At 39.1% G+C, this 27,604-nt stretch overlaps 1 protein-coding gene across 3 annotated transcripts; it reads left to right on the top strand.

Moving 5' to 3' along the window:
• Positions 1 to 622: 622 nt before the first annotated feature.
• On the top strand, positions 623 to 27,604 carry stac (SH3 and cysteine rich domain). 3 transcript variants are annotated; one of them, XM_068338774.1, is made up of 12 exons: positions 623 to 1,113; positions 2,335 to 2,367; positions 3,803 to 4,136; positions 11,549 to 11,682; positions 15,360 to 15,441; positions 15,589 to 15,695; positions 16,430 to 16,511; positions 17,071 to 17,138; positions 20,206 to 20,303; positions 23,713 to 23,764; positions 24,303 to 24,440; positions 26,248 to 27,604. In XM_068338774.1, the coding sequence occupies exons 1-12, from the start codon at positions 1,000 to 1,002 to the stop codon at positions 26,344 to 26,346; spliced, it is 1,341 nt and encodes a 446-aa protein (XP_068194875.1). In that variant the 5' UTR covers positions 623 to 999; the 3' UTR covers positions 26,347 to 27,604. The 3 variants fall into 3 exon arrangements, with proteins under 3 accessions (XP_068194875.1, XP_068194876.1, XP_068194877.1); XM_068338775.1 differs by lacking the exon at positions 2,335 to 2,367; XM_068338776.1 differs by lacking the exon at positions 24,303 to 24,440.

Raw genomic sequence — 27,604 nt, 5'->3', positions numbered from 1 at the left:
TGTGTGAAGCCTGACTGACACACTAAGAAAACTAAGATGTTTAATTTGTATAAACAATGAAAACCTACTCTCTCCTGCATATGTTGTGACATTACTTTTCTAAAAATATATTTACACGTGTTGAATGGATTAAAATGTGAAATAACCATGAAATAACTGTTTCTCTATAAAGCTAAAATAGGCTAAACACGATCTGTTGTTCTTCATTTCAGCAACAAAGTCTATCATAGAATTCAGGAGAATAACAGTGACAACAGCACCACTTGGACCACATTAAGTTTATTTCTATAACTGGTAGTATTAACACTTGAAGTTACTGTTGCTGACCACAGCTCCTGTTTGAAGAAGATTCATGGTCCCTGTCGATGAATACAAACTTATAAAATGGGTATTTAGAAGCCTAAAAGATCTCTTGCCATGGGAAAAAAGGATTAGAAGTACAGGAATTATTCTCAAAATAAAAATCACTTAAATAATACAAGTTAAACTCCGTTGGCAGTGATTCACTTTAACCACATGGATTTTTCTGAGGGACTCTGGCTGGACAGAGTGGTTGTGTCATATTTCTCCTCCTTCCCCAACCTCTCTGCATATACAGCTATCCACCCATCACAGTATTGGCAGTACTGTGTGGCGCGCAGCGCGCAGCGTGGACTTCGGGGTGTCTTGGAAGCATTACGCGCGACGACACGATAGACGCGAAAGCTTTTGTGAAAAAGACAGGGCACTTTGCGATTGAGGCTGACTTTTTCCACTTTAGATGTCAGAAAAAAATAATAATATTTTGCATCCTCTCCAACTCGCTTTCTTCTAATTCCGAGTTTCAGACGCAGACTTCGCCTTCGAAGCGGCAACAGTGGATCTGAATGACTTCCTCCTCCTGTCCTCGGGTCACGGTGACACAAGAGAAATGGGAACCATTTAAACATTGTGAAGAAAAAAGAAACTGTACAAAGCAGCTGTTTTCTTAGAGTCCCCCCCCCCCCTAAAAAAAAGAGGATGATCCCACCGGCCAACATGATTCAGGACGAAAACGGGGGCAAAGAGGACGAACGGGACCACAATGAGACACCCAAATCCCCAAAGACCAACGCCAGCCAGCAGGAAACTAAGGTAGGACTGTCCTGTTTTTATTCAGCAATTACCCGAACAGGGTTGAAAAGTTAGGTGAAATCGTTCAGTGCTCCTCTCCAACTTTCATTCAGAAAGCAAGAACTCGTCAGCTCTCAAAACATTCACTTTTTTTTTTGAAGAACTGACTGATTTTTCAAAATAGGCTTATTAAGTTTAAGGAATTATACCCACTTAGAAATAGTAGATTCACAAATATGACCGGGTAAAAACATGTTTAAATTAAATTTAAATTAAAGAGTCAGCACAAACCTTTTTTTTGCACAGCAAACCATTAAAGCGGCGTGAATCCGTCAGAATGGCATCATCACACAGTGGGACACAGAAGCATAGAGTGAGACAATTTCTGGATAAAATATATATTTAGATGAAAGTCACTAATAAGTGTAAATGCACGCACACACACACACACACACACACACACACACACACACACACACACACACACACACACACACACACACACACACACACACACACACACACACACACACACACACACACACACTTCATGGCCCCTAACCTGACTTCAATTTAACCAAAAGACTGTTGGTGCTGATATTCGTCAATCATGATTGCAAGGCTATTTAAGGCTCTTGATTGGCGTGTAAAACAGCCTCATGGTGTGCTTTGGTGGTAAAAGAAGAATGTGGAGTGGTGTGTGTGGTCACTGAGAAGAAATGCCATATGGCTCTAGACTTTCTGCTTGTTGCTGATGTAGTAAAGTAGGCTGTGTGGTAGAGATCCACATCTGCCTCAGGCGTTGTGTCATCTATGTGGGACACGCTTCCCAGACTACTACCATTAGCAGTAAAACGTTGGATGGCTTTATCAGCTCTGCTGTCCTGTGCGGGACAGAGGAGATTCATGCTGTCTCTTATTTTATCTGATTTTTTTTTTCTTGAAAAAAGATTTTGTGTAATCTGTCCTTTATTAGTTTTCTCAGTTGCATTGTGGTTTTTAAGACATGAGAACAACTTCACTGGGAATTTCAAGAGACTCCTGGCTGACTTCTCACATAACTTCAAAACCTATGTCAAAGAACTTCACTCACTTTAAATATCCAAGACCATTAAGTTGTTGAACACCTCATAAAGACAAATGCTTTAAGAAAGTGTTAAATCATTCATAGAGTGAAGAGAGGTAAAATCAATTTACTATTATTAAGTTAAGCTGTGTTTGTGTCTTTATTCTTCCTTTAAGAATACTGTGAGGCCTGATCATCACAAGCGCAAGGTGAGCCTCCACTTTAGTGAAAACCACTATTTGTTTGAGTCCATCATAGCATACAGCGTATCAGCATGTTCTGTACATGCAGATCACAGTTGTGTCAAAGCACAACTACTGCATCTTTTTACGATCAAATAGCGAATATACTCGCTCACAGGTTTTAATCCATCATGGCCTATATTTCTATAGACACTTTGTGTTATGTCTGCATTATGGGGTTTTTTTTTAAAATAATTGATTGTGTTAACTGGCTCTTCAGTTTATTTTGGATTACCTCATCCAGCTCCCACTAATCCTCCCTCCTTATAGAAAAACACATGATCATATGAATTTAGTGTGTGTGTGTATGTGTGTGTGTGTGTGTGTGTGTGTGTGTGTGCGTATGTATGTATATGTAATATATATATTTATATATACAATACATATATATATACACTATATATACTGTATATACTGTATATATATTTACACACACACACAAACACACACAAGTAATGCTACATTACTCAGCATTGCAGTGCACACACCCATTTGACCATCAGTATTGTCATCATGAATGAAATTCATGATGAATATTCATTGCCTCATACTAAATACTAATTCCTCTAAGTACAAATGCATAAAAAACTTAATTAAAGTTACATCTGTTTCACTTGTGGGGTACATAACATTCACTATAATGTTTGTCAGTTGGTGTGATTAAAAGAGAGGATCCAACATTGATTGTTCCCAGAGTGACCTGGAGAAGTGATCGATCTTCACCACAGAACTACAGTGATCAGCTGTCTGAACAGTTTGCAGCTGGTATTGTGTATTTTAGTGCGATTTCATCTGAAGTGTGAAAAGTTGCATCTCTCCACAGGTGTTTTCCTGTTTTATTCATTTACAAGTACTTTGTGAAAGGATGTAAGAGATCAATAGGAGTCCTTCTGTACTTATCTATGATTAAATGATATCTTGTTTCTTCAATCAGGGACCAACCAAAATATAATATCCCATCACAGTATTTCAAACATGCTTTGTAGCACGTGTGAGCTCAGAATTAAGCGGGATCTAGGGAGGAGGGAGATTGGACTGGGAGGTTAAATGAGGAATTGTCAATGTAGAGTGTTATGGAGAGTGTTACTGTAACAGAGGAGACTAATGAGGTTGATAGAAGCTGTGGCCAGAAATGGCAGCACAGCATGTGGAAGACAGTGTTGCTTTGCCGTAACTGATAATCACTTCACTTTCCAGGTAGGGGACCTTGAAGGCTTTCCACTGTGCAGTGATGCCCTAGCAGTGTTTTATTTATAGGCTACCGAAGGTTTGCCTGAATGTTTTAGAGATACATTTACTTAGGTCATTACAGTTGATTTACTTCACAACTATTTCTGTTGTGTTTCCTCATCTCTTTCCTTCTCACCCTCCATTTTCTACAACTTTTTTCCTGTCTTCATAGCTGCAGAGACTCAAGCGTTCTTTGTCCTTCAAGACCAAGAGCATCCGCAGCAAGAGCGCTGACAACTTCTTCAGAACCAACAGCGACAACAAGACAGAGCTGCTGTCTGATGTGAGCAGCAGCACTGGCCACCTCTGCAGCATCGGCATGGCTCCGCCACACACCACCAACCTCCCCATCCCTCCGGTCCCCCCAGCAATCCCCTGCGCACCTCCACCCACATCACGCGCCCAGTCACGTAACCCTCTGCTGGTGGACTCAGCGGGACACTGCTTCATGGAGCATATCTTTAAGAAGCCCACATTTTGTGACGTCTGCAACCACATGATCGTAGGTATGGTAGCAGTTTGCATCCCCCTTCATTAGTGTGATTAGAATGTCAAGCAAAGCACAACAGCAAGACAATAGCAGCTTTGCAATCACAGAAGTTAAACCTGCCTTTCCATAATGAGATTTACCTAATCAGCTTATGTTTCAAGATAACCCAGTGAAGCTGCAAGTAAATCGTCTTTCAATAATAAATGAGACAGTAATAAGTATGTAGTTACATGCACTCACATACAACAGGTAAAAAGAAATTGCCTGTTTTTTCTAAATTTAAATAGTGAAACACACTTAAACAGTTGTGCACCTGACACTGAGCCTCTATCGTCAGCCACTGACATGACCACAGTATATTCATCCTTCTATTTAGCACACTTAGCCAGGTCCCTCCATCTGTGTGCCTGGTGTTAGAATCCCAGCAACATCTGTGTTACCTTCCATCTACCTGTCCCCCACCACCACCACCAGATGTTCTGCTTATTCACTATCACTACTGAGGGACCAGTCTCTGTGCCTCTACAGCTTGATAATGACAAAGGCTGCCCTTGCCATCTGCTCCACAAGCACCTGAAATCTCATTTTGTAACAGATGAAAGGCATCAGACTCATGGATTAAAATAACTGCATGTGTCTATGTACATAGAATATACTGAGGAGCACCAATACTGAATCAATTTGCTAGCAGTGCTTGAGGTAAGAAGTCAAGCTAGTTTCCCAATTGAGATAAAATGATCATGGCTTTCTATCGGTCACTAAATACATATAGTGGTTTGAATCATTTAATTGACCATTTTAGTTTTCGTAACCAAATAAATCAACCAACTGTAAGCATAGAAGTGATAAACTATGACATTCAGCTGCAAAAGATTCTGACATTTTCCTGAGGAGATTGGTATATATTTAAAAGAGGAATAAACATATTTCTATATGTGTGTATTAATGATTTAAGACACCTTTAAAAGAGCATAGTTTATCCAATCTTAAGTTGACCAATTGAAAATCAACAAGAATCAAATACTGTGCTCATTGCAAATTTTAACATCTTCAGAAACATTCTTTTTTTTTGTCTTAGCTCAGTAACTCAACTCATATTTCTCTTCCTTTTCAGCATGTGTTAAATATTAATGTTGACCAACCACGGCATCAATTTCATGACTTCAGAGTTTTTCACAAAAATAAGAAAACAAAACAAAACAAGAAACAAATGGGGGATGGACTTACTGTGTGCAGCCTTCATGGCATTTTTATGAAATTCACAGTGAATTGGTTTCACTGATACGTAAATATGCTTCGATTGCTTACAGTAAAATATTGATTGCAGAGCCATGCTGCAAATGGCTTATTAGGAAAATGTCAACATGAGTGAAAAGAAAGTTGTTCGTGTTTGGCAGAGGGTGAAAAATGATTTGTGGAGGCCCGAAAGAGTAAAATATTTATAGCTTTCAGGTTTTAGGCTTTGTGCAACAAATTTCACATAAAGAATCTGGATGACGATTAAACTATATCCAATACAATGTGCAACGCAGTATATTTTAAAACATAGTTTAAAGATCGCGTAAAAATAATTATAAATTACTGTTTGAATGGTAAATATAATTTAAAAAATAGTATTTCAACTCCTGTCAGCCTTGAATTCACTTCCAACCTTTACTTTCAATTTCTGTTCAACATCTCTTGCAAAATTCCTGGATTATTTTATAGGCTGTAACCTCACCAGGTTATCGTACTCTGATCTGTGCTGTAAAATTACTGAGACATAAATGACAGCTTTTCTTGACTTCTTCTCCTTCCACCTTCATCCATTTAACCCTGTCTTCTGCATCCTCTTCTCTCACACCAACTACCTTCATGCCCTCTTTCATTACATCCATAAACCTCCTCTTTGGTCTTCCACTAGGCCTCCTGCCTGGCAGTTCAAAGCTCAGCAGCCTTCTACCAGTATATTCCCATAACTTCATTGTATGGCTCATCAGCTTTATTCCTCTGTAGTTGCCACAACTCCACACATCTCCCTTTTTCTTAAAAATGGGCGCCAGCACACTTCTTCTCCATTCCTCAGACATCTTCTCACTATCATGCAGTTTAAGGGGTGTGAACTCGCAGGTGTCAATCGTGGTGTTTTTCATGCCCCCCCTCTTCAAATACAGTAGCCAGTTATTGGTCCTAAAAGCTTCAAGCTATGACACTCTATTACTTGTAGCACAAGTTGTAAACATTTGAGGCTCAGTGGTGCAGCTAGCAATAACACCAACGCAAGTCACTTTCTCCATGATGTCATTACCCATAAGGCAATGGACCCATGGTCATTTGGCCCACGTAATATGACTTGTGGACCATGAACCTACCGTAGACTTTTGAATCATATTGGTTTCATTATTATTTAGACAATTAGTCAAGACAAACAATATTTTGCTGATGGTGGTGTTCTTCAGGATTGAGCTCAGTAACATCTGAAGACATGTCAAACTGTCTGTACTATTATTATTTGTTATCTCACTGTGGTGTATTTTCTATGAGTCCAATGAATTAAAATTCAAATATTAACCAGCCAACAACTTAATTTAAAAATATTTTGGTTCAGTGAAGAGTTTGTATGTTCTCCTTGTGCCTGTGTGGGTGCTCTCCATGTTCTCCAGCTTCCTTGTTTCTAAAAAAAACATGCAGCAGGTGAATTGGGCACACAAAAATTGTCAGTGAGAGTTAGTTGTTGTTTGTCTTTCATATGGCCCCGCAATGAGCTGGCATCTCATCCCGGGGGTACCATTCATCTTACCCATAAGAGGGATTGGCTCCGGAAGATCTGTGACCCGCAAGGCAGTTAAATTGTTGGAGACGAGATGATTGTGATCATCTCATCTACAACAAGATGGATGGATGGTTCAGCAAATCTGGATGGCGGCTTTGATGTGTGCTTAATTTTTTGTCCATACATTATCAAACAAAAAACAAAACAAAAAAACACACACACACTCCTTAAGAATCTTTTAAAATATTTTGTAACCAGGCAATCATTTGTATCACTATCAAATTGTGTGGATTGTTCAGTGCTCCATGGCAGCAAACAAACTAACATCAGCAAGACCATTACCTCCTTGACAGACCTAATAAATATGTAGTGAATCGTTCTACTTACATTTAAATGTTCGCAACATTCTGTACATAAAATACACGGAATTGTGTCTTCAGGATTGTTAATAACTGAACTGAAAATTGAAATATCTTTGCTTTGGAAACTGTATTAGTGTTGCAAATTCAGCAGTGTCACTTAACTAAGTCAATAATTTAAGAGGATGGATGAATGAATGCGTGAGTGAGTGAATGAATGAATGAAGAACGAACAAACATATGAACGAACGGATGACCGAACGAACAAATGAATGAATGAATGAACGAATGACTGAATGAATGAAGTGCACTTTGACATTTGGTCACATCAGGCAAAGCTCATCTTCTACTTAACCCTTTTTTTTTAACTCGCTGGCCACGCTGAGGTGATGTGTTGCGAGTGAGAACAGGCTGTTCTGCAGAACCTTGATACAACAGCTGCCAGTTTTTACAGCCTTGAACTTCCATTGATGCTGCATTCATTCATGTTAGCATGACAGTCTCATTACAACCCATGGTTGGCTTCATCAAATAAATGTCAGCTGTAAAGGTTCATGAGGACTGTAAGGAAAGCTATGTTTCTGGAGCTGCTTATATATGTAGGAAGCAATGAATAGCAGTGCTAGTAACATTTACATTTGGACTAACATATGTCAACAATTATTACATGCTTTTATGTTTTATGATCCCAGAATCTTTTTTAATCATTTGTTTGATAGCATAATGACATTCAAATTAGATTTTTGCATATTATCCCGGTGAAATGCCAGGGCTTTTTTCCCAATCACAGGAATTTTAGGTAGCTAATGTTACATTTAGCTTAAAACAGAGTGAAGTAGATTAGTTTCCAATTGTCAATAAGATCCTCTTTAACCCCAAACATTTGTTCAATTAACACAAATTCTGATTTTATTTACTAGCAGATTTACCATCAAATGCTTGCCATGTACACACACACACACACACACACACACACACACACACACACACACACACACACACACACACACACACACACACACACACACACATGTGTATATATATATATATATATATATATATATATATACACACACACACACACACACACACACACACACACACACACACACACACACACACACATATATATATATACTATTTTAATGAGTTAGTCATACAAATTTCTGGAATAATTATTTGTTTCTTCTTCTGTAATGGAAGAGATAAATAATTATTAATTTGTTTTGAGTTGCTATCATTCACTTAACATCTAATTTTTGAAAAGAAAAACACACACATATTGTACAACTAGACATATAACGCTGAAACACTAAACAAACACATTTTGGACAAAAACTGATTTTTCTTTGGGTTGTATGATAGCCCAAGTTGCGATTAATGTTGATCACGACCGGATATTACTATATAGATAAGAGAATTACTCCAACGATCACAATGTATAAAACGTTAAGCTGTTTTCTGTTGTTCAAATGGGGAAAGTAATTCTTCAGTTCTAAAATAATGTCGGGTTACTTTGGAAGAAAGTTAAGTGTAGAAATATGGAATAATGCACAGGTCAGTGTTTTAGAGGATCTTTGATAGAAGAAAAGCTTGAGGGGTTACTGCCACAAGGAAGAGCAGCTTAATGGATCAATTTGTGGATATTATAAGGAGGGTTAGCAGCATGAGAGAGAGAGAGAGAGAGAGAGAGAGAGAGAGAGAGAGAGAGAGGGAGAGGGAGGGAGGGAGGGAGAGAGAGAGAGAGACCCTGTGGGAAGGAGAAATTGGAAATCAAGGGAGAAATTGTGTGGGAAAAAATGAGCAAGGAGAAGATGGTATTGGAAATCTGGCAGGAGTCTGGTGTAAATGAATAATGAGCTTTAAAGGCAGAGTAGCCAAGAAAGACAAAATACCAGAGAGAGCAGTGCTGCCACTCACTTTTTCTACAAGAATATAAAAATCAAAATCCAAAGTTTCTTACAGTTTGATGATGCCTTCAGGCCCTGGGCTCATCTCCAAACCACACACTAACGTCATTGCCACACCATGACAGAGGGAAAATGACAATTCTTGTATCGGCTGGCTGTAACACAGTCATTTGTTCTCTTTGAAGCTATTATAAGTCAACAGAGATGAATATTACTTTTGTCACCGTACATTCAGGGAAGCAGAGCTAAAATTTGATGCAGGTTGTGCTCATTGTTGGCGTGTCCTGAGGCCGAATGATGATGGCTCAAGATCACATTTCTGTCAGTTTCCATGTTGTGTTAGCTAACGGTGTTCCATCTCGGTGTCAGTAAGGCTCAGCCAAACAATGCATTAAGGAAGTGTGTTACTGAGTTTCAATAGCCTGAAATGCTTCCAGGTAGCTGTGAGACTGGCTCGCATTACAGCACATGAAGCGCAAACAGAGATTTTCTCCCCTATGTCTAAATGATTCAAAAGTACACAACATACTGTGTTTTTTGTGCTGTTCAGGGATCAAGTGTTCTTCTCAGTTTCACACTTACGGTTTTTTGTTATAGCTGCTGACCGAACCTTTTTTTTTACCCCTTTCAGCAAATTGAACATCTCACATTCTCCAGGATAATCTGGACTGAAATACTGACACATGTGTTGCTGCTTTGCTGTTCAGACAGACAACACACAACTTGACAGCTGTGAAACTTGGATGTTAAATTCTCTTTGTACTCTCCACACCAATGGAAGTAGAGCAACACACACGTGCATGTCCATATTTTCACTCCTACAGTGTTGGCCAGATTAGGGCATGTGCTTTTTGATTAATCAATGAAGAGTTAAAAGTGCACAGCTACCAGACAGCTGGTCATAACAGCACTGGAGTGGATGTGGTCACAATATGGAAAACACTCTTCTGCTTTATCTCCTCTTATCTTCATATTTTTAAATAATATTTTTAGAATATAAAAATCAAAATCCAAAGTTTCTTAGAGTTTGGTTCCTGCAGCATCAACATTAATAGGTGATACTTCAGCACTACCCACATCACTCCCTCTTATTAGCAGCAGAATGGCGATAAAGGAGCAATTATGCTACCGCACAAAGTCGAAGTGAAATATGTACAAATTAATCGATCCATCCATTTTCGTTACCGCTTTTATCTGCTGTCGTGGGTCGCGGGGAGCTGGAGCCAATCACAGCTGGCTTAGGGCGTGAGGTGGGGGAAACTCTGGGCTGAATTCCGGCGCCAGTGCAAGGCGGAGCCACACAGAGACATAGACAAACACGCACGCACACACTCATACCTACGGTCAATTTGGAACGGCCGATTTACCTGAAGCACATGTTTTTGGAGGTGGAAGGAAGCCAGAGAACCCAGAGAGAACCCACGCAGACAGGGGGAGAGCATGCAAACTCCGAACAGAGCGGGACTCAAATCTAAAACCGCCTTGCTGTGTGGCAACAGCGCTACCCACTGCGCCACCGTGCCCCTTAGTTACAAACAAAAAAAAAACTAACAGTTTTTTGAGTGTTTTCTTTCAACAAATGTGAACATCAAAAACATAATAAAAGCTTGGGAAAGTGTGACAGTTGAACAAGAACACTCTCAAAACATTTTAGTTTCACTTTCAATTTCCATATGCAGAGCAGGATGTTTGTGACGGTCACATTTCTTAGTGCATCGTTACGCTTTTACTATCCAAACGTGCCAGTATCACCAACTTCCTGCACATTCATGCATGCCTAATACTTCTCTCACCCTGTGTCTTCCTGTCCGTCTTACATACACACACAGTGACTGCCTCAGTTCAGTGATTTTCATTGAAGGCTGAGCTATTGTTGTTGCCATGTGGAATTTACTCTCTGCCAACATCATTTTCTTCAGTTTCATGTCTCCACCCTGAAAAGAGTGTTTTTCTTTTTTGTTTTCTTCTTTATCTCTGTGCTTGTATTTGTTTATTGCTTTTTCACACATCTCTGCTCACATTCATGCTGCATGTTTGCAGTTGCAATGTTGCGTAACTTTGGTTCACACATAAATCAGATGAATATGAATATATTCCAGCAGCTGTGAGTCACATATTAATAAGTGAGGATGAAGTGTGCACAGGCAGCAGTTTGAATGGATTCTTATGGTGGATTTATGGCTTCATTGCAATGAGTTTCTTTAAGAAGGTGTTGTAGAACAACATATTCTGTGTTTCCCCTTTGCATGCTGGGAAAACCTCCAGAAACTGAGCTATGGCTCTGAACAATATTTTTCATTTCGTCTGCCTCTTTGTGTGTGATTTACATTTTGCTTAGCAACACAACTTGTGTTTATATCCTTATATGACAAATCTGAACCATTCTTCCCTTTTGTGTTTGTATCAGGTACAACAGCCAAGCATGTGGTGTTCCTAGCGGGAAATACAGCAAAGCATGGCCTCCGCTGCAAAGCCTGCAAGATGAGCCTCCACCACAAATGTGAGAATGGAGTGGGACAGCAGCGCTGCATGGGGAAACTGGTACGATGCACAGCACTGAATTCTAAAGCTAAACATGGGACAGATGTTCAATTCAAGTTTTTTCATTTAAAGAGCAGAAACCCCAGAGCAAGTTGAGTCTCTATATTTTGACTCCTTATGCTCATCTGACAGAGGTGATAAAATACAGTCTCAGGATATAATGATGGACAGAGGATGCTGCTTTGCTATGCTTGACTGACATTTTAATTTCATTTTAAAGTGGTGACTCTGGATGCATGGATGTTAAATGCTGGCTGGCTGCTTTGACTTTTCTTTCCTCATGTCTGTTTCTTGCCTCCTCTGATCACATGGAACAAATCAGCTCCTGTAACAGATATAGGACTAATAATAATGCTAACTATTCCAAAATGTACTGCTACTACTACCACTGAAATCATTAATATTTCAATAGTTTGAGCTGTCTGATCTTTATGTGTATAATTACTGATGTCACTAACAACTAAATCATTAGTCATTTGCTCAGTAGAATTTGCTGTCTTGACTGTTTCACACCAGCAATTGCTTACTGAGAAATCACAGTCCAAGTGTGAGTGTGTTAGTGCATCTGCTAACAGCATCTATCCTCTTCATCATCTTCATCATTATTACTGTACATCATCCCTCTCTGTGTCTGTAGAGAATACTAACTCCCTCCTCTGCCTGCCATCAGCATGAACTAATAATATAGGATCAATAACTTTGAAGGTACACATCCACTGCTGAAGAAGTTATTTTATTAAAAATGTAAAATAACATGTTTAATAATCATCACGTCATTAATTTTTCTATTGTTTAGGTTTAAAATGTTTTCCTTCCACACAAAGGCAATGAGGGAAAAGCGTGTGAAGTATTAATCAATAATAGATTTAAAGCCCCATAAATAAAACTCTAGACTCAAAATGCCACCATTTCACTTTGGTTTCTATTCTTTGAAAAAGCTATAAGTGCTTTTATTTAAATCTTTTATTTAGATAGATAGATTTAGATACTTTGTAAAAAATTTTTTAAAAAGTAGTTTATTTATATACGGTACATGTATTTTGGAGTAAGTTCAGTTACATAAGTGAAAGCCATATCTCCCCTAGCAGCCTAGAAACTGGCACTCAAGACTGAAATGAGACTCCCGAGTCATTTCTACACACCTCACACCGAGCAGAGATACACTGGAGCACTGCCAAGTCTTATTACTTTTGATTTCCTATCTTTCCCACCTTGTTGCTCCACAGTATTTGGCTTCACTTCCCTTGAGTAAGTTTGGCAGGAATTAGCTGATGAAAATTTGAATTACTTATTAATCAAGAGTGAATGAAGAATGAGTCCTCATTTGGATTTGATGCAGAAGTAAACCTCACACACAGCCTTTTACTCTGGAGATATCCTTCAACCAGAGGCCTGAGAGATGAGGCTGGGAGATATGATCAGTTCTCTGGAGTGGAAAATGAGATCAAGAGGTCAAGCATAAAAAGGGAAGTTTCCCCAGTGTGCTGCAGCTTTAAACTCAAAGTACACCAAACTTGGACACTACTACACCCATGCTTGCTTTTCATGGGACGAGGACCTTGGAGCCAAGAAATTAAGTGGCCTGATGCTCTGAATGTTGGTGAATGTTGACTCCAGTGTATCAGCATTCCTACTGGAACAATAATAATGTATTCAGAGCAAATGCATGAAGAAATATGACAAGATTAAAAAATAGATACAAGTGGAATTTAACGTGCAGTTCTTTCAAATTCAAACATCTTGAAATGTTGTCAAATGTTGCATTTTGATAACAATGTGTGTGAGGATGGATTTTGAGTAGTGGAAACATTTATTATTATTTTTAAACACGTTGTCCAGTATCATCAAAGATTATAAAAATGAATGACTCCTCAAAATAAAAATGCCCATTCATGTGAAATTAAACAATTTAACATGCAAACTCTTTTCTAATTTTCAACCACCTGAATGTTGGTGGAAAGTGTCAAAAATGAGAAAACTATTGGTCAGGCAATGGCTTTGAAATAAAATAAAAACTGAAAAAATGTAGATGAATAATTACACAGTGTTCTGCAGAGGACATAATGTTCACAGTGAAAGTCTTTCTTTTCTACTGTGAACTATTTTAATTACAAGTATTGATTGAATATGGAATGTAATGGATCTATAAATGACATCTTTGAGAGCTGGGAGGTGGATATGACTGGCACATTACAACACTTAAAGACCAGGTGCACGGCAGTGAGTCAGCTCAACCACAGCTGCATGATGGGATTTTATGTAATAAATCATTTATAAATACAGTTCTAACAACAATTCTTTTCTGAAGCCCATTTAAACTGTGTGGAACTAATGGTGCACCTCAGCCACTGGCCAGTGCAGTGCTTTGTATCTGGGTCTGACAACATTTTGTAAACAGCCTCTCATCTGCTGCTCCTGCTGTTGTTTTACATCTTGGAACTATTACTTAGCATCTCTTTCATTATGCTCATAACGCATGTTGACAGCATTCTGTTCACAGTCAAAAAACCCACCAGTGGATCATCGATTAGATCACATTGTGATCTCAGTCTGTTTTCTTGTCACTTACTGCAACAGCTTGAAGAGCACACCGCAGCACATGTGGACACGTTTCAGCCTTTCAATAATATTTAGCTTCAATTGCTCAGATGTACGCAAGCATGAAACAATGCGAGTGTTGCTATAAACACAGGTCCTACCACTCTCCACGAACAGACTCTGGAGGTACCATTAATGTGTTTAGCTCCTGCCTTCTTGTAAGTCTGGAAGCACACTTCACATCGTGTTGAATTTAGACTGATGGAAGCACTTTACTAGTTATTATCACAGCCTGTGGGCCACAATCTAGCATAATGTGACAAAGTGGCACAACATGAATTAGCATTTAGCATTTTGTCTTGCAGTGTTGGTTCAAAAGGGTTCAAAAATGAAACATTTAACTGTTTTTACATATTCTCAAAACCACACTTATAATATGTTCCATATTAAGTAAAAATGTTTTGAATTTTTAATATGTATAATTTGCTCAATAATTGATATCTATAAATTTAGTTTTGAAAGCTGTTTATTTTTTGAAATCATTAATATAGACAGACAACAAATTGAATACAACTGTAATTTATTTCAGTTGTCTCTTCCTTATTGCTGATTCGCATTTTGAGATGAGTTTTCACTGATTCGTACATTATTAATTATAAATGTATAACTGTTACAGGTTTTCCTTTTTAATATCATATTTTTGTAGTAATTTTTAGCACTATCAATTAGCAGTTGAGAAAGATTAGTTTGTAGATCTTTTCAGTGTGTCTTTTTCAGTCTTTTTTATGTGATATTTTTACCTTTTATCATTCAATGTTATATTTATATCCCTCACAACAAATTATTTTGTTTTGAGGGACATCAAGTTGAAATGCACGTGCAGCACATTATTATTTGTTAGTCTGTTGTTTTACGCCTTTCATTTTTATATCTTAGCTTTTGATTCAGTTCTGTTCAGGCTACTGAGATTACAATGTGAAATTTAGCTATTTTGATTAATCCAATAGCTAAACCTCTTGTTTGTAGTCACTTGGCCTCAGAAATGTCCAACTAAACGGGTTTGTGTGCAGTAATTCAGCATCAGTGGCCATTTGTCTTTAATATGTGTCACCTCTCTTTTTTTACTCATCTCTTTTTAGCCAAAAGGCTTCCGGCGGTACTACAGCTCTCCGTTACTGATCCAGGAACAGTACGGCTGCATTAAGGAGGTCATGCCAATCGGTGAGCAGCTTTAATTTCCATAATGCTGTTCAGCCAAAAAAACTTCAGCTTTTTTATCAGACCCACCTACCTTAGTTTAGAGTATTTTAGTTGAACTGCCCTGTTTCCTTCACATTGGTAACAATCATCTTCTATCATGTCTTCAAGCCTGTGGTAATAAGGTGGACCCGGTCTATGAGGCCTTACGGTTTGGGACGTCTCTGGCGCAAAAGGCCAAGAGGGCCAGCGGTTCTGAGTCTCCACACAGAAACTCGGTAAGAAGAATTCATGTTGTCAGGTTGTTTTCTTTTGACCCTTAGACACTACATACTGCTGCTGTCTGCACTTAAAGCCGAATACATATACAGTAAACTGCATATATAGAAACACTTGCAGATTGTTCCAGATTTGTCTTATTTCTGTTGTATTTTGTCCCACTGAAGAGACCTAGGGTAGCTGATGGTCCAAATAGATACTGTCACAGCCTTGCAGTAAACACTACCAATAAAGGCAGTCTGATCCAGGCAGTGATGAAGGAAATATTGGTGCTAACACTCATGTTACAACTCAGCAACAGGAGATGGACTGGGCTGATTTTGGCACTGTACTCCCTGTCCTCCTTTCCATCTCTATACAGAATACACAAGGAAATATGTCTTTCACTTCTTATCACATGTAACGTAAGCAAGGATCTATGTGCAGTCTGAAAACGTGCCTCTTTATAATGACATCCGAACGCTGCTGGGTCATCCTGTTATGTCCTGTGCAGCTGTTAGTGAATGGGCGTGTCTGTTTTTGTGGCTCACAGAGACAATGTGATCTCAACGGGGGTTATGATAATTGTTTCCAAATGCAGAGTGAAAAACAGCATGTTTGTGACGCTACAGCTACAGCTGAGCATGAGCCAGTGCTTTGCACAGAAATCTCCATGATGCATTTCTCTTTGCCTTTATCCTTTTAATTATGTCTCTGTGTGTCTAATCTGATCTGTTCTGTCTAATCGCTGCAGACCAATGACTTGGACAAAGTTCCAGAGGAGCTGGTGGCTCACAGCAGCAGGCAGGAGTTAACAAGAAAACACAGTGATGATGGTGAGTATGTGTTGTAGTGCGAATTGTGTTTCTCGATCAAAACCATGTGGTGACAAAAGGAAGAAAACAGTCCTATTGTTTGTCCCACAAGAGTCAGACGTGTTTACAACCCCAGATTCTACTCCTATAAACCATCCATCAAGGATCTTGATCTGTATTGCTGTCATCACCTTGGCCCAGTTGTAGAATAATTAAATAGAAAATTGTTGATCTAGAGGTGGGTTGGGGTTCTTTCAGCTATACAACACTCTCTGTAGTCTGAGCAAAGGCACTGACATTTTACCCACACGCACTGAAAGAAGAAATACAAGGATGCAGAGACACTGCAAGTCCTTGGATCTTGAACATACTTCCATCAGCTCTTCAATCAACTGAAACAAAATCTGAATGGTATACTTTGAACACGTTTGGCATAATTTGAGCCAGAGATGTGTTGGTGACATCTGACTCAGGGGCCATTCATTCTCACAATTGCGCTATATTTATTGTCCTTCCAGCATTGATGTAGTCGCCATTCTTCCAAACTGAAATGCTGATAGTATTTTATTTATTTTTGCAGTCTTCACAGTTATTGAGAACGGGATGGAAGATTACTACCAACCAGAGAGACACCCTGATGAGTTCTCGGTGAGACACTGATCCATCTCATTGTTTTATATATGTAATGCCACAGGTTTCTATTCATAACATTACAAATGCTGAAGCAGTACTTTATTGTAAGCACAGCTATGTTGGGTGATGCCACCAACTCATAGCAGATTGAAATGAGATAGAATAGGAATAATTCAAAGTTCTTTTTTGTGAGCTAGCAGGTACTGAACAGGCCTTTAAAAATAATGATTCTAGTGAGGGCCTTATCCAGCTTTAACACATTGAATACACATCGACTGTTTATACGACGAAGAAAGAAAACCAGTAGTATTGACTTTACCTTTATATTTTTTTGAATTTTTTCCGGTTGTAGTAAACAATTTAATTTAGCACTGGTGTGATTCAGCAATGAAATCAATGAAGTAAATCCATCTATTTGCATAACATGCATCAGTGCATGACAATGAAGTGTGGTTGTACCCAGTTAAAGCATGGATTACCCGGGAGAGCCAGCCTGCCATCATTTAAAGTGTGGGAGTGTTTCAGACAGAGAACAATAATGTGGGCGGCAGGAAGTCAGCACCAGACTCTTTCCTTTTTCCATTTATGAGAATTATCAACAAATTAACATTTTTGTTATTACTTTAAATGGTCTAACCAAAAAGGAAACATCACTCTAATTGAAATGAAATTCAAAAATATCCTTCTAGGAAGACATCCCCCCCAGTAACATTTTAGTTTCTCTTTCTCCTCGGTTTTGACACTTACGTTAGTGATCGGTGCAGCATGAAATGAGAAGTTTGTTCACTGATCAATGCCTGAAATCTGCATACAGTAGTTACTCTGAGAACTAAGAACCAGCCAGTCCGTTCCTCATCTATTTAGCATGCTGGACTTTGGCCCCCTGCCTGCATCGTAACTGCTGAAATTCCCAGGACTTGATGGAAAACTTCTCTTCCTGCTGTAACAAATCAAACCCGAGCTGACATGACCGCTGGCGAGAAAAAACTTAAGAGTAGGCCCAACCGTCCGGTGTTATCTGGATATGCAGCTCTGGGGTCTGAGCTGTTGTTTTTAATTCTCTGCAGTTTGGATTCAGTGCTGATGGGGCAGAATTCACCATGGAAGAAAAAAGATTAACCTCTTTGAATCCCTGCCCATCCCCTGCTGAGTAATGATGAATAATTCATGGATAGATTCCAAAATTTCTTCTCAACTGCCATGGTGGGAATTGTGGGAGATACAGTTCAGTATCAGCATTTTTTAACTTGTGTTTTCATGTGTTCAGCCAACGATCCTGTTTAATTTTTTAATGTTTATCTCCATTGTGAGGAGTGAAAAAATAACAGTGATACAAGAATAAATGTCAGAATAAACAAGCTACCATACAAGGAAAAAACACAGATATATAAACACACATAACTATTATCTTAATATGACACTTTGAATAATGCTGCATTTTTTACTTTCATTTCAGGCAAGATAGTTAAAATGCATTTTGCACTGTTGTCAGACTAGACCAGGCACAGGCTGGTGGACAGACAGATGGAAGCTCTGTGGGATAATGAGAGGAAAAAAAATGCTTGAAACTTCCCCTGAGACAGAGCCTCTTGTTTGAGATGAGAGGTTCATAGTCAAAGATGTACACAGTACCCACACCTGTTCACGCCTTCCCACTTATCAGCACCCTATTGTTGGTTCGTTGGTCTCATGCTGCAATTTATTTCTGGTTGAATTTTCTGTCTCAGAGTACTGATCTTGAGGGCATTTGTTGTTCTGTTCAATTTGAAAAGCTTTTCAATCTTTTGGTGGTTTTTTTGGCGCCAAAAGAACAAAATATGTCGCAAAGAAGTTATCAGAATAAAACCATTTTCTAATTTAAGTTTAAAGCTCAAGTAAATAATCATTGTTACACATCAACAGTGGATTTGTAACGTCAACATAGTGGCAAATTTGCGAATCACAAGTCGACTGCAGCTCCTCTCTGCTCTGTGGAGCATTTTTTAGATAATTCCTTTGTTGCAGGGCTGGTTTTCATCCACAGCAGGCAGCTGAGAGATATCTCTGACAAAACATTATATGATCAACATCAACCACAGAAAGAGGATGACAGCCACTGCCTTAGACCTTCACTATAAGTTTATGTAAGTAAGATTATGTCATATTTAGGTTTACAGGCTGTTTTTATACCCTCAAGTGACAGAAAACATGTTAGAGCAGACATACAGAAATGGTCCCTGCTCCTCCATTTTTCTTCCTTTTTTTTCCCTTCAGAAACTTGTTACTCAAATCATCAGCTCATCTCTACGAGCTCGGTCACAAAGGAGGCTGTTATCTTGATGGTCCCCGGTCTCTCATTTGGTGTCTCACACTTCCACAACATCAAGAACCTCTCAAGGCAGAGCTCTAATGGATTGTTTTCATCCTGTGGCCACAGAGGCCGTTTTCTTGGTGGCTGCAGTTAAATGGAGTCATCTGTCAGCTACGTAGACAGTCCACTTGGCCAAAGAAAAATCCCCCAGCTGTCTTGTAGAAATGGCCGTGAATGTGACATCTAAGAAGTCGATCCCTTGCATTTAGCAAAACTTGAATGCAGGCATTGTGCAGGAATAGGACGAGTTATAATTTGGAGGAATTTCCGAGACGTGTTATCAAGATTCAGACTCAATGAATAGGTGATGCTGCGAGGAATCAAATGACAGTTGTCTGAGCAGGTGCGAAAAAGACCAGCGAGTCTCCATGCCGAATGTGTCAACACTTCCTCTACTACTTCCTCTCCACCCACGCCCTTGTCCTGTTTTAACTTCCTCAGTATTCATGAAAGCCGGATCCCGTTTCTCCCACTCCTTTTGATTAGAAAGAACAGATTGCACAATTTAAGCATCCCTGGAGTATCAGCATACCGTAAACAGGGGCTTCTCTCACCTACGTTAAAGCCAGCAGACTGTTTTCAAATACAACCGTGAGAAAATTGAGAATGGAGAATATGGTGTTGTGTTGCATTTGTGTGTTTTTAAGCTTGTTTAAGTTGTTAATCACGTTTTCTTCTTAAAACTGAAATGTAAATGTGAATGTATTTCCATGTGTATCTTCTTGTGTCTAGCTGGAGCAGAACAAGCTGCACAAAGACGTCCTCAAGCTCAACACCTATGTGGCCTTGCACAGCTTCTCTCCTCAGGAGAGCCACGACCTGGAGATGAGGTGACTTTACATGAACTCACTCACACTTGTCACTCTTAACAAGAAGTCCCACTGCAGTACTCACTGAAACTGCTCTGTCCAAGAAGTGCTTGAAAAAAGACATTGCAATTAGGATTTGATTGGAAGTATGACTCGTGTGCCTCCAGAACCAAATCAATCCTGGTGTGATTAATTCATCAGTGCTCATATTTCCCTAAAGTTTACTTGTCAAGAAAGATATAAAACAGAAAAAAGGTTGTGCCCTTTATTTCAACTTCAAAAAAATGAGAAGTTTTTGCATTTTTAATACATGTGGTTTGTTCTCTTGTTTTTAATTTACTCCAAAGTCCAAACAGGCTGATTGGCTGCAGATACCTGCAGGGTCAGTGACAGAAACTGAATCCTGAAGTGACCTCTATTGGAGATTAATTTATCGACCTCTGCCACGGTTTGTTAGTGCCAGTAGTGATAAACATATTCTGCTCATTACAGCTGCTGCGAACACACTGCATGTCAAAAACACACACAAATGAGAAGGGCACTCAATAGAGCCCAAACATCGTCTAAGGCAATCAGTCGTGTTCTAGGCCTGTTTAACAAATGTTTAATCATTTTAACCAGGAAAGATGTTGGTCAGATTTACAGCTTTACCAGGAAACATCACAAGTCAGTAGGGTAATAACACTCAGTAGAGAGATATACAGGGACCATTTTGCAATGATTTACATTTACAAAACTATGAAAATATCAATTAATATTCATCAAAAGTCATCAACAAAAAGCTATATGAGTCATACAAAACATTTGCAACCAAAATATCACACAGGCAACCTAAAAAAACAAATTATGAATGAAAAAATGTTGTAGTTTGAAAACAATTTTGCTTTTGCTAAGCATGTGAAATATACATCAATAAAAAGTATTTTTCAAAAATCAACCTACGTGGTGGAGATAAAAAGAAATGTATTTGATGTTAACATATGGTTAATGATCATGTGTCAGTCTGATGATTACTTTCTTTAATCTTGTATTATTACTGTATTCACAACACTCAGCGTCAAAGTCCAAAATGACAGACTAGTGAAGGAACTAATTAGTTTCCTTCTTTTAGATAATGGTCCTCTAAGAATTAGTTCTATGTGGCCTCATTAGTGGTACCTGTGTGTATTAAAGGTCTATTAATATCAATCAATCTCATTCTTGCCTTGAGTTCTTTCATTCTATGGAAAGTCACTTTGCAGCACTTACAGAAGTTACATCCGTATTTCATACAGTCTTTGGCATGAATTCTGTACATGTCGTGGTTCTTAACACATGCTATGTCACAGCAGGTGTTAATCTGGCAATGAAGTGAAATCACTTTGCTGTGACCCAGTTAATCTGATTGTCTAAACTGATGAGAGTAGCTGCAGTTTCAAGTGTCCTGAATCTGTTTTTTTTGTTTGTTTTTTTTTATTTGTTTTAATGCAGAACATATGAAATTCATCATGAGGACAGTAATTAATTTCTCATGTTTCCATTGGGTGTGGTGTCAGATTGTTGACTGAGGCCAAGGAAGCACTAAAGGGTTCTGTCTTGACCTTTTTTATGCAGCCATTATTACAGTGGCAACAATCAAATATGTCTGACTTAAGTAAATGTGAAAATGTCCCAAATTAGAATAAAAAATTGGATTCCACATGTCATGTATGAGAAAAGAAAAAGGCTGGGCTATCTGTTGAACATAGTGGAGAGTTTAGATGACATACATGTCCCTCTGGATTGGTGGAGACCAAAAATGGAGAGAATTAGAGAAAATACTGGACTCAGGACTCATCCTGTCCTTTAACCACAATTGATAGTTAATAGTCTGCAACATGCCTTGAAACAGGCCCTCAAGAATGCATTTTTTTACACACACACACACACATGCACGCACGCGCACACACACACACACACAGCTCACCAGGCTTTGCTTTAGATTTCAGACGTATGCGTCCTCAGGATTAAGTAATCAATACATCAAACATTCAAGAAATGAAGAGGGGGAATGGAATTTTTAATCAAAAGGTTCAATTTCCATTTTCAAGCGAGAAAATCAAGTTTGTGATTAGTTTCCACTGCCAATACATGTTCTGATTACATTATCACGTTCTACGTGGTGATTGTGTTACTAATGAGCTCTGCACTTTTCTACACTTTAAAGTACAGATCCAAGTTGTATCGACTTGGTTTTCATCACCTGTTTTGGGCGCTTTGTAGTTTTACACCTGTGTTTCATGAGTCATGGTGGCAAGTCCTAACCAAATCACAAACAGAGTTGCGACCAAATCACAAGAAAAAGAATGAGGGAAATCACGTAACATTTGCCTCAACTGCACTGGTCCCGTCGACTTTTATTGGTCAGGTTTAGCCAATGCTTGAGAACACATGTTAGCCATTAAGGCACATGTCGGCACAATGGGGCAAAATGATTCATGCATTTCCTGGATGAAAAAGAATCACTTACAGCAAACAGGATTAGGGTGCATCCGCATCCTCATGGAATAGGAAGATTTTTGATGTTTTATCAAAGCCTCCTTCTCTCAGTCTGAACACAGAGTAAAATCCCAATCTTGACAGTCTGTGTGTTTTGTGTCTGCAGCTAACATTGAATGAAACCACACCTGCTCCAGTGTGACTAAAGGCCTGACTGCTGTGCTTCCACTACGTTCTTTTAGTTGCTGTCATCCTAATAAACTAAAATTACCAAAGACCTTCAAATTTACTGCAGACGTAGACTGTTTGCTAGCTGGTTTGTGTCTCACTTCTGTTCCGATAACCCCCCCCCCCCCATTGCTAATTGTTTTTTCCTAGCTACATTTAGCCTTTATGCTTGACTCAAACTCTGAACTCATGATCCTTTGGAATTTAAGTCTCCTGTCTCACGGTGACACAGGTTTCTTTAGGAGCCTTATATACCTTTTCCCAAAGTTTTTGTTCAGGATAGACAGGAATCAGCTGCAATTAATAAGTTGTTTATTCATACTAAAAATTATTATTATAACTTAAACCTATATTTAATTGTCAAAACTTGATCCGTAGCCACACTTGATCTGTAAAACAGACGTCATGCTTCAATGGGATACAAGTTATTTTAAAATGCTTTTGTATATCATTAACGCAAAAGCACTAAAGGTTTTTAGGATTGATTTGTTAACCATCTTCTCAAAACACACGCGGTTTATATAATCAATAATTATTTAACCCGATCACTGTCAAGAGAGGCTTGTTGCTTAGTGGTAGGCTCAGGCTAGCCACAAGCTGAGCTTGGCCACTACCAGGTTCAAGATGCATGGAGATTATAGTTGTTTTTTTAACACTTTTATACTTTTTTTCACATTGCCCCTAGTAGAGATAACAAAAATAAGTTACAGATGATGTTGTTTCTTTATTTTTCTCTTTGTTTCAGAGCTGGAGATAGAATCTTACTGGCTGATGACTCTAATGATGACTGGTGGAAGGTATGGAAACTACAATAGTGCACTAAAGTAGTGGGATGTCTTACATAAGTATGATCTACCTTCCAAGGCTCTGCACTCAAAGACAATGTTGTTGATTTGTTGTGTGTTTTTTAACACAATGCCCATAAAATATCCACATTAAAAATGGACTCATAAATAGGAGGAAGCTAAGGAGTAAATTATAGGAGCACGGCGGCGAGCCACCTCAGGACAAAAATGTATAACATAATTTAAGGGGACAAAATGGGACTAATCAAAGGCAGTCAGCTGCCACCAATCCCTGGAGAAACCCGTTATGTGTTTTAATGCCACCAATTTTCTCAATAGGCTGAACATAAATAGAGACATCTGGCCTATTTGGTCTTTGAGCGACTGCTACCTAGATGCATAGCAACTGCGCATGACCACATAGGCAGTAATTCTAAAAATCACATTATAAAGGTCATAACAGAGATTTTGCTGGGGCTTTTTTTTTTGTGGATTTGTGTCTCTTCTAATCCTCTAGCATCAGCTATTTTTATGTTTGATTTTTTTTCAGGGGGTAATTGAGGACAGGATTGGTTTCTTCCCAGCAGCCTTTGCTCATCTGCTGCGGGCTGGTGACCGAGTCTTCAGGTGTAACAGGACCTTCATTGGCTGCAAGGAACAAGGCCAGATCACCCTGAAGGAGGGACAGGTGTTTAGACTATTTGCAATTGATCTGATGTAATTGGAGCCCTTGGAGCCTCAAAGCTAAAGTTTCATTAAGAGGGACGATCCCATCATCTTAAGTTTTGAAAATAACCACCTTTACGAGCAGAGATTGGCGAGGATTCAGGATTCTTGCTACATATTTGTCAAAACCTAAAAAAACAAGTTATTCCCAGTCTAAAAGAGCACAAGAGAGGATATGGGCTATGAGCAGGTGACATGGTACACCCCAGATGAGACACCAGTTCATCGTGGGGCCACATAAAAGTTAAATAACCAGTTATTCTCACAGACAATTTGTTGTGACCAATTCACCTACGCTGTAAGTTTTTGGTGGTGGGAGGTAGCCAGGGAACCCAGAGAGAACCCATGGAGACATAGAGAGAATATACAAACTTCACACAGAAAGGACTCAGACCTCGAACTTTCTTGCTGTGAGGCGCCGTCGTGCCAACCTAAATAGCCCAGAATTAATGTTAATGTTAATATTTCTACTTAACATATATTTTAAATAGAAAAGTAGAAACGCTCAAGCACTTCACAGTCCAACAGACGTCCTATAACCTCGCATGACTCCCACGCTGCCTCTTACTACTCATGACTCTTCCTTTGCATGCATTTATTCACTGCAGCACTTGACTGGAGAGGAGACCTCTCTCCAGAGTTACCATGAAATTAGCGTCTTGGCATAATGTGTGCACTTGGATCAGAACCCCTTTTTCCTACAAAGTTTTCAAGGGCATGTGGGGACTCAGAGGAGGCTGAAAGTAAACAACCCCAGTGGAGATGAAAGCCCCACAAACATGATGACACTGTGACTCGAAGCTTTTCTTTTCCAGTCACACAGAGGGGAAAGATGCTGCGGAGAATAAACACGCAAACACATATTTTCTGAATGACGACAAAGGGAATGAAAAGAAATAAAAGGTTTATTTGTAAATTGATGTATTTATTCCACCGTTTTAGAATATTAACATTCAAAATCCTTTTTGATCCAATGACCCTCTGATTGTGTATGTCAGCACTAATGTTGACATTGTTACCGTTTATCTTAAAGGTGCTGGTTGGGTCTGAGATCAGGACAGGGTGACAGCAAGGTCCTTCATGCGTCCTTCAAACAGAAAAATACTCACTAATGTGGCCACAAAGTCCACTGTGGCCCAACGTAAATCCAATGTATATTTAATAAAGGGCCAAATGTTAATTCATGGCGGCACGGTGGGTAGCGCTGTCGTCGCACAGCAAGGCGGTTCCGGGTTCGAGTTCCGCTCTGTGCAGAGTTTGCATGTTCTCCCCATGTCTGCGTGGGTTCTCTCCGGGTTCTCCGGCTTCCTCCCTCCTCCAAACACATGCGTTTCAGGTTAATTGCCTGTAGTGTGTGAGTGTGAGCGTGCATGGTCGTCTGTCTTTGTGTGGCTCCGCGGTGCACTAGTGTCGTGCCCGGAGTTTCCCCCGCCTCACACCCTAAGACAGCTGGGATATGCTTCAGCTCCCCGTGACCCACTACAGCGGATACTGGGTTCGAAAGATGAATGAATGAATGAAAAAATGATAATTGATTTCTGTGTAATTTAACCTTGAGCCATATGTTATTCAGGACAACTATAGTTTTTCACGTTAAGCTCTGAATGCCTGTAGCTGATTAATCGCATATCCTGACTCATTATTAAATCATAATTATATATTCTGAAATATTTGGTAAAAGTTTTGTTCTACTGTGATGGATTCGCCTTTTTTAAATTTTAAAACCCAATTTAATTCCAAATTAAAGCAACCTTTCTCCTCTCCCTCAGATCTGTGTGAGTAATGAGTGTGAACGTGGTGGCTTCATCAGAGTGGCGAGTGGAAAGAAGGGAGGATATGTTCCCTGTGATGTTCTGGAAATCATCTGAGACCAACACAAAGGGGAAATGAAGAGAGAGAGGAAGAGACGAGGAGGGTCAGTCACCTGGAGGTCCGAGGAGGACGATGCTGAAACTCCAAACGGCTGCAGGGAACTAGTTAGGAAGAAAACTGGAGCTTGGAATTTGGTTTTGTCGATGAAGACGCCGCTTTCTTGCAGTCTTTCCTCACTCCCCGTCTACTTAGAGAGATACGCTGACATGACAGAGAGGAGTTCTGTGTTTCACTGGATTTTATCTAATATATAGAGCTAATGTTTGTGTTTTTTCTATACTTTTATTTTGCTATGAGCTCAATGTGGAATGGCCGACTGTCCGTTTATGCCAAAGAAAAATGCACTACATCTATTATGGTTCAATGCTTCAGACTTTTTCATACAAACTAGTCTGTACTAGGCTTTGATGTGTCAGATTATTTTATTTAATGAAATTTCTGATTAAGAATAGAAAGGAAAAACAATGTAAATGATAATGGTGTCTATCTTCTTTGAAGCTTCACATCTACTTTAAAATAATTTCCTGTGTAATCTCTAGTCAACCATGACTAAACTAAAAACAGGTGAGGAACAGCAGAGAACATCAAACACAACAAATAGATGTGGGCGAGTATTTTCAGAGGAGTTAGACACAATCAAAGACTTTAGATATTCTCTGTTGTCGCCCTAACTCCCCAGTTTCAAAGTGTCTCATTAATTCATATTAAAAATTTAATTCAATGCTAATGATGGTATAATTAAAAATCCTCTAAAATCTGTTATTCACCATTCATGACAGTTTGTTTTGTTTCCATTTTGCAATTGTTAGATCTATTTTATAAGGCCTTTACTGGTTTACTGTTTGATTTTATTTCTTCTCTTTGTCATCAAAGATTTTGCAGCTTTGTTGCTATAAAACCGTGAAACAGAAGGTGCGGCTCTGATCTGATCGGGACATTAATAATTCATTCAGAGCTCATGTGATCTGCTGGGATTGTGAGCACGCGGTGCAGCATGTGATGAAGCGTGTCACAGAGTGCTGCATTTGTGGTTAGGGCATCAACTATGAATGTTTGGCTTGTCCCGGTCCTGAACAACACTTTGTTCAGAATCTAGTGAAGTGCATTTATGGAAAGGTATTACATCATATTAGATATAGTATATCTCTTAAAGGCTGTTCTGCACTGAAACTTGGCTTTATTGAATGTCCAAGAAGGAAGTCTATATTGTACAAACTTTACATGCCAGATTAAATTCCTCTTTTGTCACAAGCA

Source organism: Antennarius striatus, chromosome 17 (assembly GCF_040054535.1).
Source record: "Antennarius striatus isolate MH-2024 chromosome 17, ASM4005453v1, whole genome shotgun sequence".
NCBI classification, from domain to species: Eukaryota; Metazoa; Chordata; class Actinopteri; order Lophiiformes; family Antennariidae; genus Antennarius; species Antennarius striatus.
The sequence above is the reverse complement of the archived record's forward strand: the minus strand, read 5'-3'. Positions and strand labels throughout refer to the sequence as shown.